The sequence below is a fragment of the Miniopterus schreibersii genome (genome assembly GCF_964146895.1).
Source record: "Miniopterus schreibersii genome assembly, chromosome: 1".
Taxonomy (NCBI): Eukaryota; Metazoa; Chordata; class Mammalia; order Chiroptera; family Miniopteridae; genus Miniopterus; species Miniopterus schreibersii.
Window position 1 is genome coordinate 46,031,850 of NC_138101.1, and position 21,416 is coordinate 46,053,265.

Below are 21,416 nucleotides of genomic sequence, written 5' to 3' on the forward strand. Positions count from 1 at the left end.
ATGAGAGCAGACTGGAGTACAATTAATAATAAATGCAGGACTAATACAAAAGCACTGCTTGGTGTTGCAAGGAAGCTGAAGTCAGTCAGCAAAGGTGAAGGGAAAAGGGCAGTCTAGTAATATTATGTAAAACAATGCTGTGATCTGCAGAATACAAAGTTCTGTATAATGTGCTGCTAATAAAAGGGACACTATCAAAATAAGTAGTAGGCGTGCTTTGAAAAAGTGCCTCTTCAGGATAATCTTTTCCATGAAGCCTGAAGAATCCGAATTCGATTGCTTGAAACCTGCTGACACTTATCCCTCAACAGTCCACCCTGTAGTTGCGGAATTACAGCCCCACGAAGATGTCCACACTCTAATTCCCTGGAACTAGAACTAAACTGCCTTACAGGGCAACAGGAACTTTGCAGATGTGATTAAGGTTAAAGACCTTGAGATGGGAAATTATCCTGGATTATCCAAGTGTCCAACCGAATCACATGGTTCCTCAACATTGGAGGCGCTCTCCCAGCTGGGGTCAGTCAGAGGGAGATGAGACTAGAGTAGAATGGTAGAAAGAGGCATAGGTGCTGGCTTTGAAGATCGAAGAAGGGGCCCCCCAGGCAAGGAATGCGGGTGGCCTCTGGAAGCTGGAGAAGGCAAGGGAACAGATTCTCCTCCAGAGCAGTAAGGGAGGAATGTGTTCACAGGGGAGGAATGTATCCAAGCCCGTACCTTTTAGCCCAGCTTATCCCAGTGAGACCCATGGTGGATCTGTGATGACATCATGGTTAGATAATAAATTTGCATTGTTTTAAGCTAAACCACCAAATGTGTGGCAATGTTATAGTAGCAATAGAAAGCTAATATACACCCATATTCTTTCAGAGGTTTTACTCAAATGTGAAAAATGATACAAACTAAAACTGTCATGACCTCAACAGTGACTATTTAACAGATACCCTAACATTTGCACATGACTTATTTCTAAAATGTTTTTCTGAGAGGCAAACAGAGAAGGTTCTGAAATAGTAGATCTTTCAAAGAGGTAATGAAAGGTTCCATAAGCACTTAAAACCTGACAGATTATCAATTTCTTCCAATAAACTCAGTAGAAAATATTCAATGTGCTTGAAATTCTTTTGTACTTAAGTGGAAAACCCTTCATCCCTATGACCTCCCCTACTTTCCTCTTCCCTTCTTCCTGCAAACCTGACTTTGAAATATTTTTTAGATGAAGTTTTATAATAAATATTTATTGGCACACATGTTTTCTAGAATTTATTACAGTGATTAAAAACTATTAAAATTCAATTTGCCCACCGAAGCTTTGCTGTTGTTGAACAATGTAACGCTGACTCACATTGCAGGCCTTATTTACATCTCACTGGTGAAGAAAGAGGTAGAGCTGAAAATCCTTCTTACTTACCACTTTGCAGAAAAGGGGCCAAAACCACCACATCAAACCAATGCCCAGGAGTAGCAGTAGCACTAAAATGGCGATGACGGCTGCAATCCCATTCGACTGGAGGAAGAAAGAAAAACAAGGCGGTCAGCAAGGCCAAGGGTCAAGTCCCTGTGGGTGAGAAGGGGGTCACACACTGAACCCGACAAGCGCGGGGGAGGCCCACATGGGGGCCTGGCAAACTCAGAGACCGAAAGTCACCACATGGGATGGTCTGCACATAAAATTCCTAACTACAAACAGGTCATGGCCAGGAGTCCTGTCCTAGGCCTCTAGCTTCCCTGACAAAGGTCAATCTTTATCTTCAGTGGGCCTGTCTGCTGCCTTTAGACATCTAAGATAACACACCTTTAAAATGTCGAGTAATCTCCTTTCCCAGAACCCTCAGGCACAAGCGCCTCACCAGAAGCCCTCACTGTCACCTCCTTCCCGGTTCACCAGAACCATCTCCCTGCTGTAAATGTTAACTATTTACTACTCTGTGTTCTCTGTTTTATGTTTGCTCCAATCCCAGAGATTCCTGCCCCGTTTGCTCTCTCCCGCCCTCTTAACTGCCAACAATGGATTTCATGTAACTCCCCCTTAGATCTCTTACTTTGATTCATTTTTTGTTTTTTTCTTTTTTGTTTTGTTTTGGGGAAACAATGCTAGTGAATGTTTCCTCTTTATTTCTTATTTAGTTATTGGTTTTAGAAAGAGAGAGAGGAAGAGAGAGAGAAACACAGATTTATTGTTCCACTTATTAATGCATTCACTGGTTGATTCTTGTATATGCCCTGACCAGGGATCAAACCCACAACCTTGGCGTATCAGGACGACACTCGAACCAATTGAGCTACCTGGCCAGGGCCTTTGATTCTAATGTATAAAATAAGTTGCAAAACTGCTATTCCTCAGAGCATCTTCTCAATCCATTGAGATTCTGCTTCCCAGCGATGTCGTCAGTTTGGCTCAGTCTTAAAAATTCTCAACAGACTTGCCCCGGCCAGATGGCTCAGTTGGCTGGAGCACTGTCCATACACCAAAAGGTTGTGGGTTCAACCCCTGGTTGGGACGTGTATGCGAGGCAACCAATTGATGTTTCTCCCTCTTCTCCTTCCAAAAATCAATAAAAACATATCCCTGGGTGATGATTAAAAAAAAAAAAAATTCTCGCCCGGCCGGGCGTGGCTCAGCGGTTGAGCGTCGACCTAGGATCCAGGAGATCGGGGTTCGGTTCCCAGTCAGGGCACATGCCCGGGTTGCTGGCTTGGTCAATGACTCTCTCATCATTGATGTTTCTCTCTCTCTCTCCCTCTCCTTCCCTCTCTCTGAAATCAATCAAGATATGTTTAAAAAAAAAAAATTCTCAACGGGTTTGGATGATTCTTATATCTACACCCAACATACATTTTTTATTTTTTATTTATTTATTTTTTTTAGGAAACACCAGAAAATAATACAGGAAGCACAATAATGTAAAACCAATTTTTATTCCTTTAAATTCTTTAAATTGTGTAAATTGTTTTATATTCTATTTCATATGTTATTATAAGGCAAGCAATAATAAATATAAAATCTTCCACAAAGTGCTAGAGATTGTTTTAAATTATGTCTTAAAGAAAAAAAATCACCATTTGGGTTACAGGAATGGTCCCCACGATCCCTTTTGATTCTGGGAAAGGATTACTTTTCTACAAGCATGATTACCTCTAGGCAGAATTTTCCCGGACTTTTTGAGGACAGAATACTATTTACTTTATATATTTAATGATAGGGGAGATGAATATCAAAAATCACCAAGAAGGTGAAAAATTAACAGCAGTGGTTCTTGGCAGATGGCATACACACACCGATGCAAGAATGCAATCGCATGCATTCCTTTATCAGAAAATCTCTCAAGGCAGCTCAAGCACCACCTCCACAAAAGCCACAGTCATGTTCTCTTACTTTCTAGTGTCGAGTTCCTCCAGCCCCAAGGCCCTTCTCTGGGCTGCCTCCAGCCCCCTTCACCTAGCAGCCACCCACTCATCCTACAAAGCTTAGCTGAAGTCACTGCCCCAGGAAGCCTTCACTGTGAGCTCCGGGAAGACCCACTTCCCAATGTACATCCCATGCTTGGCTATCTACCGAGAGAATGAACTCCCAAGAAATAAGACTACAAAAGCCATAAACTCCAAGAAGAGTGTTTACTGAATTTTTAGGGTAAAGCTAAAGTTTCCAAGGGGGGCAGGGTGTCTCTCTGTGGGATCCCCAATAATAATGTTTTCTTTTGTTTTGTTTTGTTTTAAGGGAAAGAATTCAGGGAAGAAAATAATAAATCAATGCACTGTCTGGATGAAAATTTGGGACTTTATAAGGCAGATTTTCAGAGATACATTTTCTTTCATTCCAAACAAATAAGGAGTAGAAGCTCTGAAGTCAGGGGGAGAGACACATTTATCCCAAGAGCTGACAGATGGAGAGCTGGGGGGCCGGGCAGAGAACCTACCAGCATTGGCTTAGAATGTCATTGTATTAAAAGAGCTAGAAAATGGGGGCCCTGAGAAATTAAACAGTTTGCTTAAAATTAGACCTTTATATTAATCCACAAAATAACAAAGCCAGTTGTTCCTAAAGCAACAAACTCTGTGGAAAAGCCATGACTATTATGTCTCTTAGAAAATCACTGCCCATTTGCATGTTTATAAAGCTCTGCATGGTTTTGGAGTTAAAAAATACAACTTAATATCAGCACAGAAGCATTTGTTTTTTCTCATAGTTTTCACTATCCTACAAATCCAGGATTTCCTCGAATCCACTTTGGAAAATGCACTGATCAAAGCTAAGAGACTTTCTGATGTTTAAGTGAGAATAGTAGTAGCATTTAATTAGAACATTTTATAATGGAATTTGAAGTGTAACCCATAATGACCTATGCACAAAAAGAGATAATAATCTTTATATAAACAGTTATTTGTAAATAACTGTAAAAAGAAGAAAAGGCATTTTTCAAAAGCAAGGAAGTGCTGGTAAAATACACTGTGTTCAGTTAATCTGAAAATCTTGAAATGTGTCATTCCTATATAATCTGTTGGTATCACAGGGAAAAACAAAGCAAAAGAGATCACTACACAGTGGCTTGGAAACTGCCCCCAAACAAATCAATTTCAAAGATATTTATTACTGGCAGGCTTTCCGTTTTAATAAATCCATTACAAAATAACTTTTAAAACAATTCTCAGGGGGCTGAATTCTCAGGAGGTGAAAAAGGTGAAAAGGTTAAGAAATACAAATTGGTAGTTACAAAACAGTCACAGGGCTATAAATTACAGCATAGGGAATACAGTCAATAATATTGTAATAGCTATGTACAATGCCGGGTGGGCACTGGCAATAGCAGGGGGATCGCTTTGTAAAAACTATGACTGTCTAACCACTATGCTGTACATCTACAAGCACACATGAACAATTAGAGCTATCATTTGTTTTCTAATTTTGTATCTGGATGGAAGAGGGAATAACCATGGAAGCTACTTATGTAGTTTATGTTAGGTTGCAAATTAACCAAAACAGACACCGCCAAAGCATCGCTTAGAATCCTTGATCATTTCATTTAAGGTATCTTTCAGAAGACAATGAAAAGAACTACAAAAGCTTCACACACCCACACTATCTCCACAGAGCTCTACCATTTACTATTAAACCATTCTTAAGGCACTCAAAGATGCTGTTTCATGATATTTACAGTAAAGAATTAATTTAAAATAATAACTAAAAAGGCACATACACATCTGGCAACTTCTTGGTGTAGAGTTAGGGAGAATGAGAATGTAAGCTTCACATCGAAACAAGTGTCTTGCACATAGAAAGGGGTGTGTGTGTGTGAGAGACACAGACAGAGACAGAGACAGACAGAGAGACAGACAGAGAGAGGGAGAGAAAGAAAAGAAATACTTTACAGAAATCATCCAGGAAATACCGAAGTTCTCTTAAAACCAAAGAAAACAATTCAAACATGCATAAGGCTACTTAGGAAAATACTCAAAGTACATTTTTCTATACAGAATTCTAAACAGCCATGAAAACAATCATGCAGCTCTCCCCTGGTTTGATTATGCTCAGCTCTAAGATCTAGGCAAACAGGAATGACAACAGGAAAAGAACGTCAAAGAAGTACATAAAAACTGGAATATCCTATGGAAGAAATGTTGTCAAATGTACAAATGCATGATCCCAGCTTCAGATACAAGGGCCTGTATGAGACAGGCCCAAGCTGACTGTTCGTGTATGGACCGAGCATGACATTCCCCTCGGACCTCTCCTGCGTGAATATCCAAGAGCAGCACTCATGGAAGGTGCTCCCCATTTGGGGTGCTATACAGCTTTCAAAAGCGTTTTCTGAACACTTGGCTTCCTTTCTTAGAATTCAAACCCTGTGTTCAGAAATCAGGATATGCAGCTAGAGGGTATGAACGTGCTAAAAAGTTTAGTGGTTAGTTTTTTCTTTCTTTGAATGAGTCATGAGTAGGAAATTCAGAAAATCATACTAACAGAATATGAAGTAGATGGACTGGGGATGATAGGCAATTAAAACTATTGATTTTCTCTTTAAAAAAATGCCCCTATTAGGAACACTGACAAAACACTATGCATGTCCAGGGACAATATGCATTTTGTATAACAATATTATTATCCCAACTGATTCCAAAGAGTTGACTACAATAAAATTAAAACAAAAATACATACTTTCTAGACCTACAGGCCTAATCTTTATCATATTTAAGCTAAGCATAATGGAACACAGGTCAGAGGAAGCACAGAATTTAACGCAAATCTGGACTTGCATAAATGTATGAAACCCAGCCCTGGATGCCTGGTCCCAGACCTTCATTCAGTTAACTGTATACAAATTCAGACTTTCCCAGTTCCTTTGTTTTTATTTTCCAGAACTATTATCAGTACATGAAAGACTTCAATCACGAAAGGGAAATCATTTAATTGTTCACATAACTTTATAAATAAATTAAGGAAAGGTCAAATACATAGACTTCAGTCCTCTGAGCTGCAAACTGCAGACTCAGGGCCAGATGGAACTAGATATGATAACACGAGATCTGTATCATTCGCAGAACCTAAGCGCCTCTCACTTCTGGTTGGGCACACCTCTGTGTAAGCGTTAGGTGGTGAAATAGGTACCAAAGTCATAATGCTGGACAAATCTTCGTGAAGCCCACAGGTTAGTTGGAGAGACAAACCTTAAACAAATCATTACCAATGTGAATAGTATGGAAGGAAACTACAACAGAAACGTGTCAAACTAGGAACTAACCTGGTCTAGGGTTCTGAGAAGACCTCCTTGAGGAAGTACAAGAAAACCGAGGGAGGGGGTGGGAGCAGAGTTAGTGGCTTCTTGCAAAAACAAGAAAAGACAACCTTGGCTAGAAGAGAGTTTGAGGAGACTTGCTAGCACCTGAATAAGCTAAAGAAAAGATACGAAACACAAATTTCTAAAAAGTAGTAATTCTCTTTATCACAGAAGGAATTGGCCATCTGTTGGATGACTAACAAATTGGTCATTTGTTGTATCAATTCTTTCTAACCATAGTTTTGAACGAGTAGCATTTCAGATGTCTACGAAGACTAAGGTGTGAAAGTTAACTGAGGGGTCCAGTCAGCAACGTTAGTACCCAGATGCTGGTCAAGGCTGGGAAGCCAAAACTCTTTTAAGGGTTAACTGGGGATATATCAGAACATTGGGGTAGAAGAAATGTATTTTCTAGTCATCCTGGACACATTACATTTTTGAACTTCCTCTACATCTGATTTCCTTTACTTCATTAAAAGCAAGTTATAGTATACAGTCATAAACTCTGCCAAATATAACTGAAATTCCAGATAAGAGAACCACAGAAGTATAGAAACAAACCGGAGACACTACTGTACTTGCAAAATAACTACGGAAAGGAGAAATCACTCAAAAATTTCAAAACTGCAGGAATAGCATGTTTTAATCTATCTAGAAAATAATCACAACAACCATGCTAAAAACAGAACAGTCACAGAAAGGGGGAAATAGGTCTCCACAATTTTGTTTCCATGTATTCAGAGTTAGGAAAAAAATAATAATCATGGGAGAGGTGACAATTTCATTTACTGGATTCTTTTGGAATATTCTACACTGGGAATTAGCAAACTATGGCCCAAGGGCTAAATCAACTCCTCTACTTCATAAGGCCTCTGACAAGCTAAGAAATTTTTTTTACATTATTACATAGCTGAAAAAATCAAAAGGAGAATACATTTCATGAAATTCAAATTTCAGTGTACATATTTGTGTTGAACTCAGCGATGCCCATTTGTTTATAGAAGTCTGTAGCTCCTTTTGAACATCATGGCAGAGTTGACTAGTTGTTACAACAACAGTATAGCCCCAAAGCCTGAAATGCTTACTGACTTTTTTACACACACACCCAAAAAAACTGCCAACCTGTTTTATAAAAATCAACTTAGGACCTGGTTACAAATGGTGGGTTGTGCCAGTGTTCAGGCTGGGAGGAGACAGACTTGGATTTAATTCTCACTTCTAGCTTTTACTCAGCTAGGAAACTGGACAAGTAACTTAATATTCAGGGCACAGTGAGAGCTGAAATCAGCACATGTTCTGCTCATCAAGCCATATACCCTTGCTGAGGGCTGGGTCCACCTAAAAGAAAAAGTACCTTCTAACACATTTGCATAAATGTGCACTAATAGTTGAAGGTGGCTCTCTGTTCCTCAGTTTCCTCATCTATAAAATTAAGGTAATGGCAGCAGCCTCCTCTTGAGTTTTGAGTATCACACGAAGTTATAAAGGGATTAACTCATATATAGTGCTTAGCACAGTGTCTTGCATTTAATACATGCTCAGAAAGCATGTTCTCAGTATTAGTATTCCAAGTGAGTCTGAAGAAGAGCAGTGGTTTCAAAGGGGGAAAGAAGACATCTTTAACAGGGTTTTTTTAAACAGAGACACATTTAGGAGATCTCTTGAGATGGAAGAGAAATGACTGCCGAAATACCCTCCTCAGGCTCTAATCTTAAATCTCTTCCATTTAAACTTTTCCCACTTTTAAACTAGATATACAGCTACTTTCATTCATTCATTTAACAAATAAGTTTGGAGCATGAGCCCTGTGCAAGGACCAGGCATTGGGAGAGGGGTAATAAGTAAGGTATATGCCCTGCCATGAACATCTCAAGACTGCTGAGAAAGGCCCAGAAGTCAACAGGAAATGACAGCTCAGTGACATAAGTGCCTTAACAGGACTGAGCCCGGATGTTCTTAGAGCAGAGAGAGAGGCTTCTTTGTCTGAAGGACTGCCACAAGAATTAATCAGTTGCTAAAGGAATGGTGTTTTACTTTGTTTGGTTTTCAAATGCCTGTGAAAATGCAAAGCATCACCCTATAATGAGTAATATGACTAAGTGCATCTCACCTAATTATCACATCTGAATGTGCCAGAAAGGCTGGATATCAATTAAATACAGTGCCCAGGTAGTCTTCATAACATTACCCACTGTCCTCTTCTGTTGTGAATGGAGCGTTAACACATGCGTCAGCAGGTACATCTCATCAGCTCCAGTCTCACTGTTTATATCTATAAAATAGTAATATTTCTACCACACACAGAGGAATCTGAGTTTGGACATAATAGGTAAATTTAACGAGAAAAAAGGAATATTCTATGATTATTGTGATTATAAGGTGAATTGCAATATTTATTATCCTACAATAATTAGTGCAATAATAAAATTCACACAAAAGACTACAAACCATCAACCTGGGCGGAAGCGTCAAGGTCGCTGTGGCCCCTGACCTTTTCTCCTTCAGCTCCGAGGGCCTACTGCTGCCTTCCTTTCGCGTGGCAGTTCCGTCTCCTCTGGCTTCTTTATCGGGTGAGAGTCCTGGCTATTCCATTTCTCTGCTGTTCCTTCCTTACTTCACTTCACTCTATTGACCCAGATGGCCTTACATTTAAATGTCCTCAGCTTGGTCAACTGTGACACAGGTTTTTTCCTGACTGTGGGTCCCTGACCTCCCTTTTTTAGGGAATCCACTTTAGAAAATTTAGAATTACAATATCTTTCTCTGCCACTTTTAAATATATGTAAATTTCCCTTGAAGTCAGTTTCCAGTTTTACAGACCCCGGGGGAATGTCTTCCTTGACCTGAGCGCCATCCCTCTGAAACATAATCATCGCAGAAGGTCCTGTCCCTGTCGCCCAGTCTCTACGGGAGGGTAGGAGCCTAACTTTGATGGGTCCTTTGCTCCATCACTACCTTCCATCGGGAAGATAGGAAAAAGATTACTCTCCTTCAGGTAAGGCCAATGAGCACATACATACAGGTGCCGGCAATTCCCTGCACCCAGCTCTGAAAAGCTCTCCGAAAAGCTCTCCGGCCCTGTGCCTCTGCAGAGTTGAGTTCAATCTATTGTAATAGTCTTGAATAAGGTCTTCCCTACCTGCTTGACTTTGTACAGGGTAATTTTTCTTTATCACTCTGTATTCCTCCCACTTTAAGGAAGAAAGGAGGGAAGAAGAGAAGAGGAAAGGAGGTAGAGAGAAAAAGGAAGGGGAGGGGAGGGGAGGGGAGGGGAGGGGAGGGGAGGGAGGGAGGGAGGGAAGGAGGAGGGAAATTATTATAGCTATCCTTTCCTCAATCAAAGTATATTTTAAAATTAAAATGGCAGAGAAAACAATTTCCAAATAAAAATACTTTCAAGTTGAATAAACCTAGCGTTATGAAAAATATAATCTATTTTTATTCCTTTTTATTAGTTTGGATATCATTAGTTTATTATAAAATATGTACATAGAAATTATTTACATGATGAAAGATTTCAGAGCTTCAGTGGAATGATGCCATTTCAACAGTGACTTATTTCAGTGTACATACTTTTCAAGAATGTCACCATTTCTAAGGAACAAATAAAATAATCTTTATCATCTAGAGCTACTTTGGTGCCTCCATATTCTGGGAGAAGTACTTTATCTCCAACTCTCATGCTAACTGGTTAAATCTCTCCACCCTTGCCTTTTCAGCCCGGTCCAGCAGTTAGTAGTTAGTTGCAATACTTTTCCTTGAGACTTTTCTGGGTGCATAATGTCTCCTTTGGTTACAGTTTCAGTTGCACGCCTTTGAATGAGCAATCAAAGAGGAGAAGACACTTTCTAAATGCCCGTCCTGCCATGATTTCCCTGCGGAGGTTCATACTCTGCCCTCTCCCCATAGCCACAAGAGGACGCACAGATTGGTCCTTCAGACATGAACATGGGAGATGTCTTTCATTTTTTCCTTTCAACCCTGACATCCCTACATACTGGAATTTAGAAAACACAGACCTGAGGGATGAACTCCAAACATTTTTTTTTTTTTTTTAGGCTATTGATAATCTGGTGTAAATTTTCTATTTCCAAGCTTTCCTACCACTATTTTCACTCTAAATATATCTACTCTCAATTTCTGTTTGCTACTTATCTATAAAATGCTTTCCCCTCCTCTCCTTTCAAGACCCAAATTATCTTGGTTCCTCCATAAATACAAAACTTTTTTCTGGTACTCTCACTTCTTGCTCTATCTCCCGAAAGGTTTTTATTTTTTTCATTAAATCAGGTGGAATTTGGTTGACTACTTCATTCCGTACACCTCCCAAATGTGCACCACCAATCCAGATCTCTTCCCTAAAACTCCAGGCTTGTATATTCAATTCCCTTTCTGACACTGCCACTGAGATGACTACGTTCACATCTTTCACTCGACATTTTCAAAACAAATCCTCATCTTCTTCCAAAAACTGCTCTACCTGAAGACAACCCATCCTCACTGCTCAGGTAGAAAAGCTTAGAACTATGCTTAATGTCTTTCTCTCACATCCACATCTAATCTGTCTAGGTATCTATCCCATGGGCCTTCAAAATATATTTAAATTCAATCCAACAACTTCTAACCATTTCCGCCACCATCTCCATAGAAGAGCCATGCTCCCCTCGCCTAGGTTACTGAAACAACCACAGAATTGATCTCCATATTTCCACTGTGGACCCTATCTGCAAAGTCTATTTTTATAAAAGAGCCAGAATGATCCTTTTAAAACATTAAGTCATACCATGCCACCTTCCAATGGCTCCCTGTGTCACTCAAAAGAAAAACTCGTGTCTTAACGATGACTCACAAAACCCTATGTAATCTGTCTCCCTCCCTCCATTCTCTCCTACTCATCTCAAGACCCACACTCCTCCCAGCTACCTCCACCTCAGGACACCAGCCAGCTTGCTCTTCTTTAATTTGCCAGCCACCTTAGGCTTTGTTCCAGCTGCTCCCTCTGCATGAAACATGCCTCCCCTCAGGTGATCTTCAGGGCCCATTCCCACACCTCCCTTAAGTATTTTCTCAAATCTCTTTTCAATGAAAATTACTTTGATCCCTTATTTAACATTACAACTTGTCCCTTCACTCTCTCTCCATCTATGACACAACGGAGGTCCCTTTTTCTGAAATTGCCGTACTCTTAAACCACCTGAAGTCATTCTGTTTTCCTGAGAACTAGCACGATCTAGGAAGACTTCCTTATAAATTCCAGATGAGTCGTTTGACCTCAGCATCCCTGCACACTGCAGTCGTGCATGGTTATAGGATACAGACAAGGTTTGTTTTCCTGATTGCATGGAAAAGAGGTGAAAAAAGACGGCTGGAGGTCCAGAATAGGAAGAACGATGGAGAAAGAATGTCATTTCAGTGAGCTAAACACTGACAAACTATATACCACAAGTGTTTGTAATCTCAACCACATCCTGAGGGGCCAGAGAACCTACAAATTGCAACATCCACAAAGCCTACAAATTACAACATGAATTACAGATGAAAAGGAAAGAAATGCTAGCTTTTTCAAAATAGAAATGGGTATTGATAAAGAGCTATCCAGAGAATTCAAAAGCAACCAAGGGTTCCATACGGGGGGTTGTTTTCCCTGCAGTGTTTTCTTACAATGGGAAACACAATTATCTCTTTACAGATAATACTGAGTTGTTTTGTTTGTTTTCTGTAGGAAGGATGTCTCTCAAATTAAAAGATCAAAATATAAAACTATGAAACCATGAGATGTGAGAAAGTGTTTAGGTTTGGGATATTGGTTCTTTGAAGGGCAGGAATGTTTTTTACTTTACTTTTTTTTAAAAAAAAAGAAAATATACTCATAAAAATAATAGCCATGTGACCAGTCCATTACAGTGTTCTGTTTTCATGTTCAACAATCTAATATCAAAACTTTCCATAAACCCAAAAATTAACTACAGGAAAAACAGTCTAATCATGGAATTTACAATTCAAAATATTGCATCTTAGGTAATGTAAATCAACCACCTCAACTAAAGTACAGTATCAAACTAAGATATTATTGCGCTATCAAAATCCAATTCCTTACTCATATGAGAAGGCACCAGGGCGAAAATGAATAAAATAAGCTCACTAATTAAGATGCACTAATAATTTCAAAAACAGGATAAATGTCTTAGATACAATAATGCAACCTTCATAACAAAAAAACACATTATTCCATTTATATGTTCAATGTTTTAAGAAGAAAAAATGCTTCATTCGGAAATCATTCTCCTACTTATTTTGATTTTAAATATGACCTGAATTTGCCCAGCCAGTGTGGCTCAACGGTTGAGCATCGACCTAGGATCCAGGAGATCACAGTTCGATTCCCAATCAGGGCACATGCCTGGGTTGCGGGCTCCATCCCCAGTGGGGGCGTGCAGAAGGCAGCCGGTCAATGACTCTCTCATCATTGATGTTTCTGTCTCTCTCTCTCCCTCTCCTTTCCTCTCTCCGAAATCAATAAAGACATATTTTTAAATAAATAAATGACCTGAATTTTATAAATATCAAAATAAAATGTACACGATCTGAAAATCTCCTTTAAAGGCAGCTATGGGAAACAAAACAAAACCCTAAAATAAATTCTGTAGAAATTTTCCTTGTAATGTAACAATCTCATTTTATTGTTTGCCTTCTTTACTGCAGATGCAACAACACTGAGGATCCATAAATTATTTCCAGACAGAATTATTTTTAAATGGTAACTTTATGCAAACTTTTTACTTACACATTCTGTGGCTGTGACTATTAATGAGCTCGAGATGACAGATTTTCCTCCATTAAAGCTCACTGAAACATCGAGAGTCCTGAAAGAAAATGAAGAAACAATAATTAAAAATAAATACTACTGTGGGATATTTTTATTTCCTTACATAATTCAAAACAAGCCGGAAAGTCTACTTAAAAAGCCAAAGCTTTTGCTCAGTTATCCCAGCTTTTTTCTCCATAATTCCAGTTCTTACTGGAACAGCCAGAGGCAAATTCCTTAAGTGATCTAATTGTTCCTAAAAGTATTAATATAAATAGAAACAGTAAGGAATCCTTGTTGTTTTTTACAGTAATCCTCCCCTTATCTGAGATTTTGCTTTCCGTGGTTACCTACAGTCAACTGTCTCCAAAAATATTAAATGGAGAATTCCAGAAATAAAGAAACGGGTAAGTTTTAAGGTGATGCTGTTGAGTAGCATGATGATTTCTCACCACGCCGCTCTGTCCTGCCCAGTCACCCCTCTGTCCGGCTTATCCTTGCTGTGTTTGCTCTCCACCCCTTAGTCACTTAGCCCTTTCCATTATCAGGTTGACTATCAAGGTATCTCCGCCCTGGTGTTCAGGTAACCCCTATTTTATTTAATAATGGTCCCAAAGTGCAAAAGTAGTGATGCTGACAGTTTGGACATGCCAAAGTGAAGTGGTAAAGCCCTCCCTTTAAGTGAAAGGTACGTATGCACAGGAAAAACAGGTTATATATAGGGTTCAGTACTATCCGTAGTTTCAGACATCTGCTGGGAATCTTGGAATGTATCCCCCGTGAATGAGAGACTACTGCAGTACAAATAAATTAGAAAAAAAAAAAAACTTAATCCAGAAAAATGCTGAAATTGCTTCAGGTTCAATACTTTTAACGGGGGGGGGGGGGGGGGATGCTTAATTCTAATTTAGCTTATTTTCCCTATCTGTAGACATCACTATCATCAAAAGATTCATTAAAGCAAAAGTACTAGGTAACATTTTGTTAATCTGGCTCCTATACAATGCTATGCTCCAATTCTCATAAAATATTCTAAATTCCAAAAATTAATAGCCAGAAACTTTGCCTTAATTACTCTGAATTAGAATTTTGTTATATTTAACAGATTTCTTCTTGATGCTTTGAATTGAGTGCCAAATACTATTAGTTATAGAGAGTTAGGATTAAACAGAAACAATCTCAAGCCTCTGGTAAAATTTTCAATACTGATGCCAGAGAGGGGAGATGAGAAATATTATTTAGTGGCTGCTATGTGCCAGATGCTATCATGGGCATTTTACAGACATTATCTCATTTAATCCTTACGATAACCCTTTAAGTAAGTTGTAGTTTCACAGTTCTACAGATGGGGTACATGAGGCCAAGGAATGTTAATTACCTTGCCCAAAGTGATAAAACTAGGATTCTAACAAATTCTGAACTCTTTCCATCATACTACAGATGCTTGATGAAATGAAACTTCTTAATGTGTTTCTTTGTTCAATGTGATATTGAGCTGTAATTTGCACAAATAAAGAACCACCAGGAAAGTGAATACTAGCAAATGTCTTCAAAATTCTTCTTCAGCCTGGCCTATGTGGTTCAGTGCTTGAGCATCAACCCATGAACTAGGAGGCCACCGGCTCGATTCCAGGACAAGGCAGATGCTTGGGCTGCTAGCGATCCCCAGGAGGGGGCATGCAGGAGGCAGCTGATTGATGTTTCACTCTTGTATCAATGTTTCTCTCTCTTTATCTCCCTCCCTTCCTCTCTCTCTAAAATCAATAAAAACATATTTTATATATATATATATTCAAAAAATATTTTTAAAAAATTCTTCAAAATTCAGGAATACTCCTATTAAAAACATTTCTTGTAAAATATTCCCTTCAAAAACATTTTGTTTGTTTTTTTTAAAAAAAAGCTTATCTAAATCCACAAAAGAATGAGAACTCAGGGTTGTTTATATCAACTTAAGTGAACTTCTGAACTATTCCAACACAGAATGCCAAGTGGCTGACTTAAAAAAGAAAACTTAAACCTAATTGCTTATTCTGCAAAACTGAGTGCTTTGTTTTGTTGAAGACTAAGCATAGCTGAATCCAAAAATAATCTTTCCCAATTTTTAATTCCTCTACTTTAAAGCACATACCAGAAAGCATGTGACATGGTAGGCATGGTTTTAGTTTGGGGAAATATTATTTGATTTATAATAATGTATGATTATTGCAGATAATCTTACTGATTCAACTTTCAAGGGATCAGCAGAAAAAAGTTTTTATTTTACAACAAAATTCACTCTTTCTTAGAGTAGAAATGCATGCTGATGAGATCTTGTAGGCAACTGAAATAACTGCACATAATCAATTAATAGTGATAGAACTAAATTTCATATGAGAAAGTTAAATAGTATGAGAAAGTATTAAGTAGTATTGTGCTATATAATTAAGTAAATAAAATTCAATAAGGCCTAATGGTCACAGTGCTTTTATTTAATTTTTAAAGGTCTATGTTAATTCCAAAACAGAAGAATAGCTCAGTGCCATATGTCAGAGCTGTTCTGATCTGAGAAATTTCATACTCCATGAAATATGATTGACATTTCAACCCACAGTAAGCTATCTGCAAGGTATTCATTTGCTGCTGACTTTATGCACAGCCAATAAAAGACTGCCATTTTATGATCCATTAAAAAAGATGAAAAAAATTAAATAAAATTGTGAAAGACATTTGCTGGAAGTAATAAATAATTTACCTCCAATTTGCACATACTGAAAATTAAACTGGCAACTACTCAAAAAGTTATTAAAATTAAGGTGACTTAAGTATTTTAAAATTAAGTGCTACTATTAAATACTCTGCAAAGCTTTTTAAAAGTTAGCTTTATGAATAGTAAAGATTACAAGTTGAAACATAAAGTTTCATGTTTGTGAAGTTTAAAGTCTTCACTTCTAGCTGTCACTCTTCAAACACTTTTAGTTACCAAACACTCTCTAAATAATTCTAATTATTAGAAAGGTCTCCCTAATACTGAACTGAAATGTGCCTCCTTTACATTCCACTCTTCTTTCTCTTTTCCTTGGGACAATAAAGAAAACGTCAAATTTCTAAAGAAAACGTCTATCTTTCACAAGACAAGGCAGACTCGACGTTTGAAGAGAGCCGACGCATCTTGCCTGATTTCTGTCTTTTCCAGAATTTTAAAGTTCATCCTATTTAATATTTTCACACTCGGCAACACGTTGTTGGCCACCCTTAGATGTGCTTAAATTAATGGTTGTTCCTCTTAAATAATAATTTCCAGAACTGAATAGAACATTTAAAATAGAAATACAATGCAGATTAGGTGAACTTGTCACATTTATATATATGTAATCAGAAAGCAATACACCATGAGAAAGGAAAGATAAAAGTTCCGCCATTAAAGGGCAGGGAGCGAACTAGAGAAACAGAAAGGGTCCTCAGCCTTAACGCATCAATGTTTGTATTCAAAATAAAGACATAACTAATGTCCTGGTATTCATGATAAAAATAAATCAAGTCTCATTCCTCAGAGGAAACAGAAGAATAAAGCTCTGACTGCAGCGTCTGCTACTTAGAGAATGGAATTAGGGACTGCATAGATGTACAGACGCTTACATGCATAGCTATACTGAAAAGAAGTGTTCATGTAAGAAGTTGGGTTAAAGGCAGAATTTGTCAAACCAAGAAGGAGGAATAAAATTAATCAGTTTTATTCTAGGAAAATGGATTGCATTGGGAAAACAGCAATATGGATGAAAATAAAAAGATTCTATTATCAAGTCAGGCTCTCATCCCAAGTCTGCCACACCATTCATCTCAATGGCCCATCAGCATCAGATGCTTAAAATTTTCCACATTCACTGAGATCCCTCCACTTCCTACTCAAAACACTGTCAAGTGTCTTCCCACACTGCCTTTTAAGAGAACTAATACTATCAGTTTCATCTGATTTAGATATTTATTTCATATTTGCCAGAAGATTCTGGCCAACATTTTTGAAAGCACATTTAACTATACCATATGCCTCCTTAAATCATCTCTATCAAGCAAGCTGTAGGATAAGGCTCCGGTTCATTCTGTTCTGTTTTTCTGTCTTCACAATGTGTTTATGTATATTTACCCAATTTGCTCTGTTCTTCTTGCCAAATTACAGGTTTGAGAGCTCAACGATTGCAGAGCAGCTGTGTTATTGTTGATGTCGCACTAAGCGAGGGTCAGAGAGAAAGCCCATCCTGCAAATACTGCTAACACCCGCGCTGCGCACCCCAGGTGACTGCCCTGGAATGGGGAGGAGTCAGAGAACTTCAGTCCTTTCTAGTCACACGTAAGATATTTTGATGCAAATGAACCACTGGCAGAAGAAAACTCCCAAACTATCTACAGATTTTTCTTGGTAAGACAATTTGCTTAATCGTGTGACATTTTAAAATTAAACTGTCCAATGAAAGAAATAGAAAAACCTCTCTACTACCACCTTTACATGTTCTCTGTTTAAATACAAAGAATTTGTCCATTTCAATCTAAAAATCTCTATCAAATAAAAAAAATTTAATAGAGATTCTCTCAAAGGAAGTACTTCAAAGACCCACTTCAACAATGCTAACCAATGATATACCTGCATAAGATTTGCCCAGATGGTTTTAACTTTTGTTTACTCCACGACATCAATTTCTGAATATAAATCTAGGTCCTAACTACTTGGCTACATTCTTCATTCTCACCTCCAACTCGAGATTTTCATGTTAACCCTCTTTCAAACCAAAATTCATAAGCCCTGGGTTTTTAAGGAAATAACCCTCAAACAAATGTAATTCAGGAAACATAAAGATGAGGAAGGAACTGTTAGAGTAGGCTAATGAGATGAGGCACATGCCCATGGATCCAGCTCTGAGACTTCGCATCTGGCTTTGAGGCTGTCTGTCTAAGGTTACTTCACCAGCGCGTTGTTAATTATTTAAGTGAGAGAACAGGGGGAACCATCGCCACATCTGTCACCCTCACACAGGAAAAACCTTCATTCATTGTTGGGCCAGATGTGTTCTCTGAAATATAGACTAACTAGCTACTTAATGGGTTTGAATCCTTAGCCAAAGGATAATTAGGCAAGCATATTAAGCATCAGTCACCTTACAAGGCTAAAGTGTTTCAGTCGTGTTGATTTTAATCCAATCTCAGAAGAGAACTCATCACCTACAAAAGTATCTGAAGAAAATTCAAGGCAAAGGAAAGCTCAAAATTACTAGCAACATACTTAGTAGAAAAAATAATGATGCCCCCAAATATGCAATACATAAACAAATAAAATCTTCTCAGCTTTTTCCTCGGTGGCACCATGTACTTGATTTAAAAAAGAAAAAAAAAAGAAAAAATTAAAAATAATTATTTTAGACAAAGCTCCTTCCCAAAACAATGTCAGTTTGCTTGTAGGTGAAATACTGTCAAAAGCCAAACAGAGGATGAACTGTCATGTCTGATATTTATTATGCTCTATATGATTTTTAAAAATTGCATCTCCTGAATAGGTAGCCTATCTACAAATCCCTAAAGAATATCAGCAGTCTGTATGGTAGTCCCTTCAAAAGGAGACTGTGCCCAAAGGTGAATTCTAAAGGAAAGATATTCAGTATCTGGGACAGAATAGGCATATTGCCTTTTTCTTAGTCTTTACTGTTGAAAGTATTACAAGTGTCCCTGTTTTTCCCCCATTAATCCTCTCCCCCCTGAACTCTTCCCCCCAGGCCTTTACCACACTATTATCTGTGTCCATGGGTTATGCATGTAAGTTTTTAGGTTAATCTCTCCCCACCCACCCCCGCCTTCCCTCTGAAATTCCTCAGTCTGTTCCACGCTTCTGTGTCTCTGAATCTATTTTGTTCATCAGTTTATTTTGTTCATTAGCTTCCACATGAGTGAGATCATGTGACACTTGTCTTTCTCTGGCTGGCTTATTTTGCTTAGTATAATACTCTCCAGGGCTCACCCTGCTGTCTCATAGGGTAAGGGATCCTTCTTTTCTTACAGCTGCATAGTATTCTATGGTGTAAATGTCTGAGCATATTGCATTTTATAATCACTTTGGAGAAGAAAGTAAGGTGTCTTCCTTAAGTAGACACTACTATTAAAAAAGCCAAGATAGTTTTCTGCTCCCCTAAATGGTATTCCTTCCAAACAGGAATCTGATCATTTTTCTCCTACCTGATGTAGGCTCCTGCCCCCAGCAACCCAAATGAGCTATTTCAACTATATAACTAGTAAATCAAAGTATTTGAGAAAAATGTAGTCATCCTTCAGGTAACAAACATTTAGTGAATCTACTGTAGGTCAGGCATTGTGTCAGGTGCTAGAAATACAGTAAGAAACAAGGCAAACAAAATTCATGCTAGCAAGGAGACACAGTAAGATTGTATGATTAAATGGGGTGACCAAAAAGCGCTTACTAAGAAGGTGATCTCTGAATAAGACCTGAAGAAGGTGAGAGACTGAGCCATGAGGGGAAGAGCATTTCAAGCTGAGGGAACAGCAAGTGTAAAAGTACTGATGTGGGAGTAAGCTGACGTGGTTAAGAAAGAGCAAAGAGGCCAGTGTGACCACAACCAAAAGGGCAAAAGGAAGATGAAATCTGAGACACAGGAGGCGCCAGATCCTGTGGAACCTAGTAGAACATTGCAGTGACTCGACTCCACTGTGAGCGCAATGGGAAACTCATTCTGGAAGATTCTAAATGGAGGAGGAACATAAGCCAGTTTGCTTTACTCCTGCCAAAGAGAAGCAGAAAAACCAGTGGGGAGACTAATAAACCAAGTAGGGGCTGACCAGGCTTGGTCTAGGGTGGTATCAGTAGAGGTGGTGGGGAAGTGCTGGATTCTGAACATATTTTGAAATTAGAGCTAATAACGTTTGTTGATGGCCTGTGCGTAAGAGAAAACATTAACGAATCAAAGGTTTATGACCTGAACAACAAAAAGGATGGAGCTGCCAGTGACTAACACAGAGAAGGCAGCTGTGGGAGCAGACGGAGGGAAATGATCAGGAGAATCAATATGGAATTACAGATTTGTTAAAACGGGACCAAACATCAAGTCAACAGACTTATCACTGCTAACGCAAGATACGATTTACTCAGAAGGAGTCTCGCTGTGCACTTGGGGTTCACATGGCTGTAGGCAAAATGGATCTGCTTCAAGCTCCAAGACACAGTCCAATACAGCCATAGCATGGTGTCAGTAACACCAGGTTGTTATATAGCACAGGAAATAAGTATTTCTATAGGGAGAAGAAAAGATTCTGAGAGTCTTGCTTTGTAAGTTATATTATGCACTCTTTTAATCAATTTAAAATAGACAGCTGCTGCTGCTCCAATTTACTTAGACCACCAGAAGTGAAACCATGTTCAGCAGATCCCTTGAATATTTATGCATCCACAGAAGTTAAGTGCTCGAGGACACTGCACACCAGGATTCTCTTGGTTTCCGTAGAGAAAAATATAATCGTCACTCTCTGAACACTAATCCAGACTTTGGGTTGGGGCCTTCTATATTTTACTTTCCTCTACTCCAGGGTCAAGATCAGTGTAAAGTGACCCTAAAAAACTGTACCCTACTCATTGTCATAAACGTGCTGCGCCCACCACTACTGGGCTAGGGAACATCTAAAATGTTTCCAAACATTTCCTTCCTAATAGACAGAGAGGCTAGACAAAATGGAAACACCAAATTACTTGTAAAATCACTTTTGCATAGGTGATTCAAATAAAAGGTCTTCTTACCAACTAAATATCCCTTATTTTAACCAGTTATCATTATGGTTTATTGTCACATCGAAGAACATAAGAACAT

General features: G+C 38.6%; 1 protein-coding gene and 1 pseudogene across 2 annotated transcripts in view; both read right to left on the bottom strand.

The window, feature by feature from the left end:
- The window catches only part of ANTXR2 (ANTXR cell adhesion molecule 2), a 121,093-nt gene that overhangs the window by 64,243 nt on the left and 35,434 nt on the right, over positions 1-21,416 (bottom strand). The window contains exons 11-12 of the mRNA XM_081161097.1: positions 13,558-13,636; positions 1,412-1,507 (exon numbers count right to left, since the gene is read on the bottom strand). Coding sequence (XP_081017223.1) covers positions 1,412-1,507; positions 13,558-13,636 — 175 coding nt within the window. The remainder of the gene's footprint in view (positions 1-1,411; positions 1,508-13,557; positions 13,637-21,416) is intronic.
- Positions 10,334-10,641, bottom strand: LOC308562415 (10 kDa heat shock protein, mitochondrial pseudogene; annotated as a pseudogene). Its single transcript has one exon. The product of its transcript is annotated as a 10 kDa heat shock protein, mitochondrial pseudogene (transcript).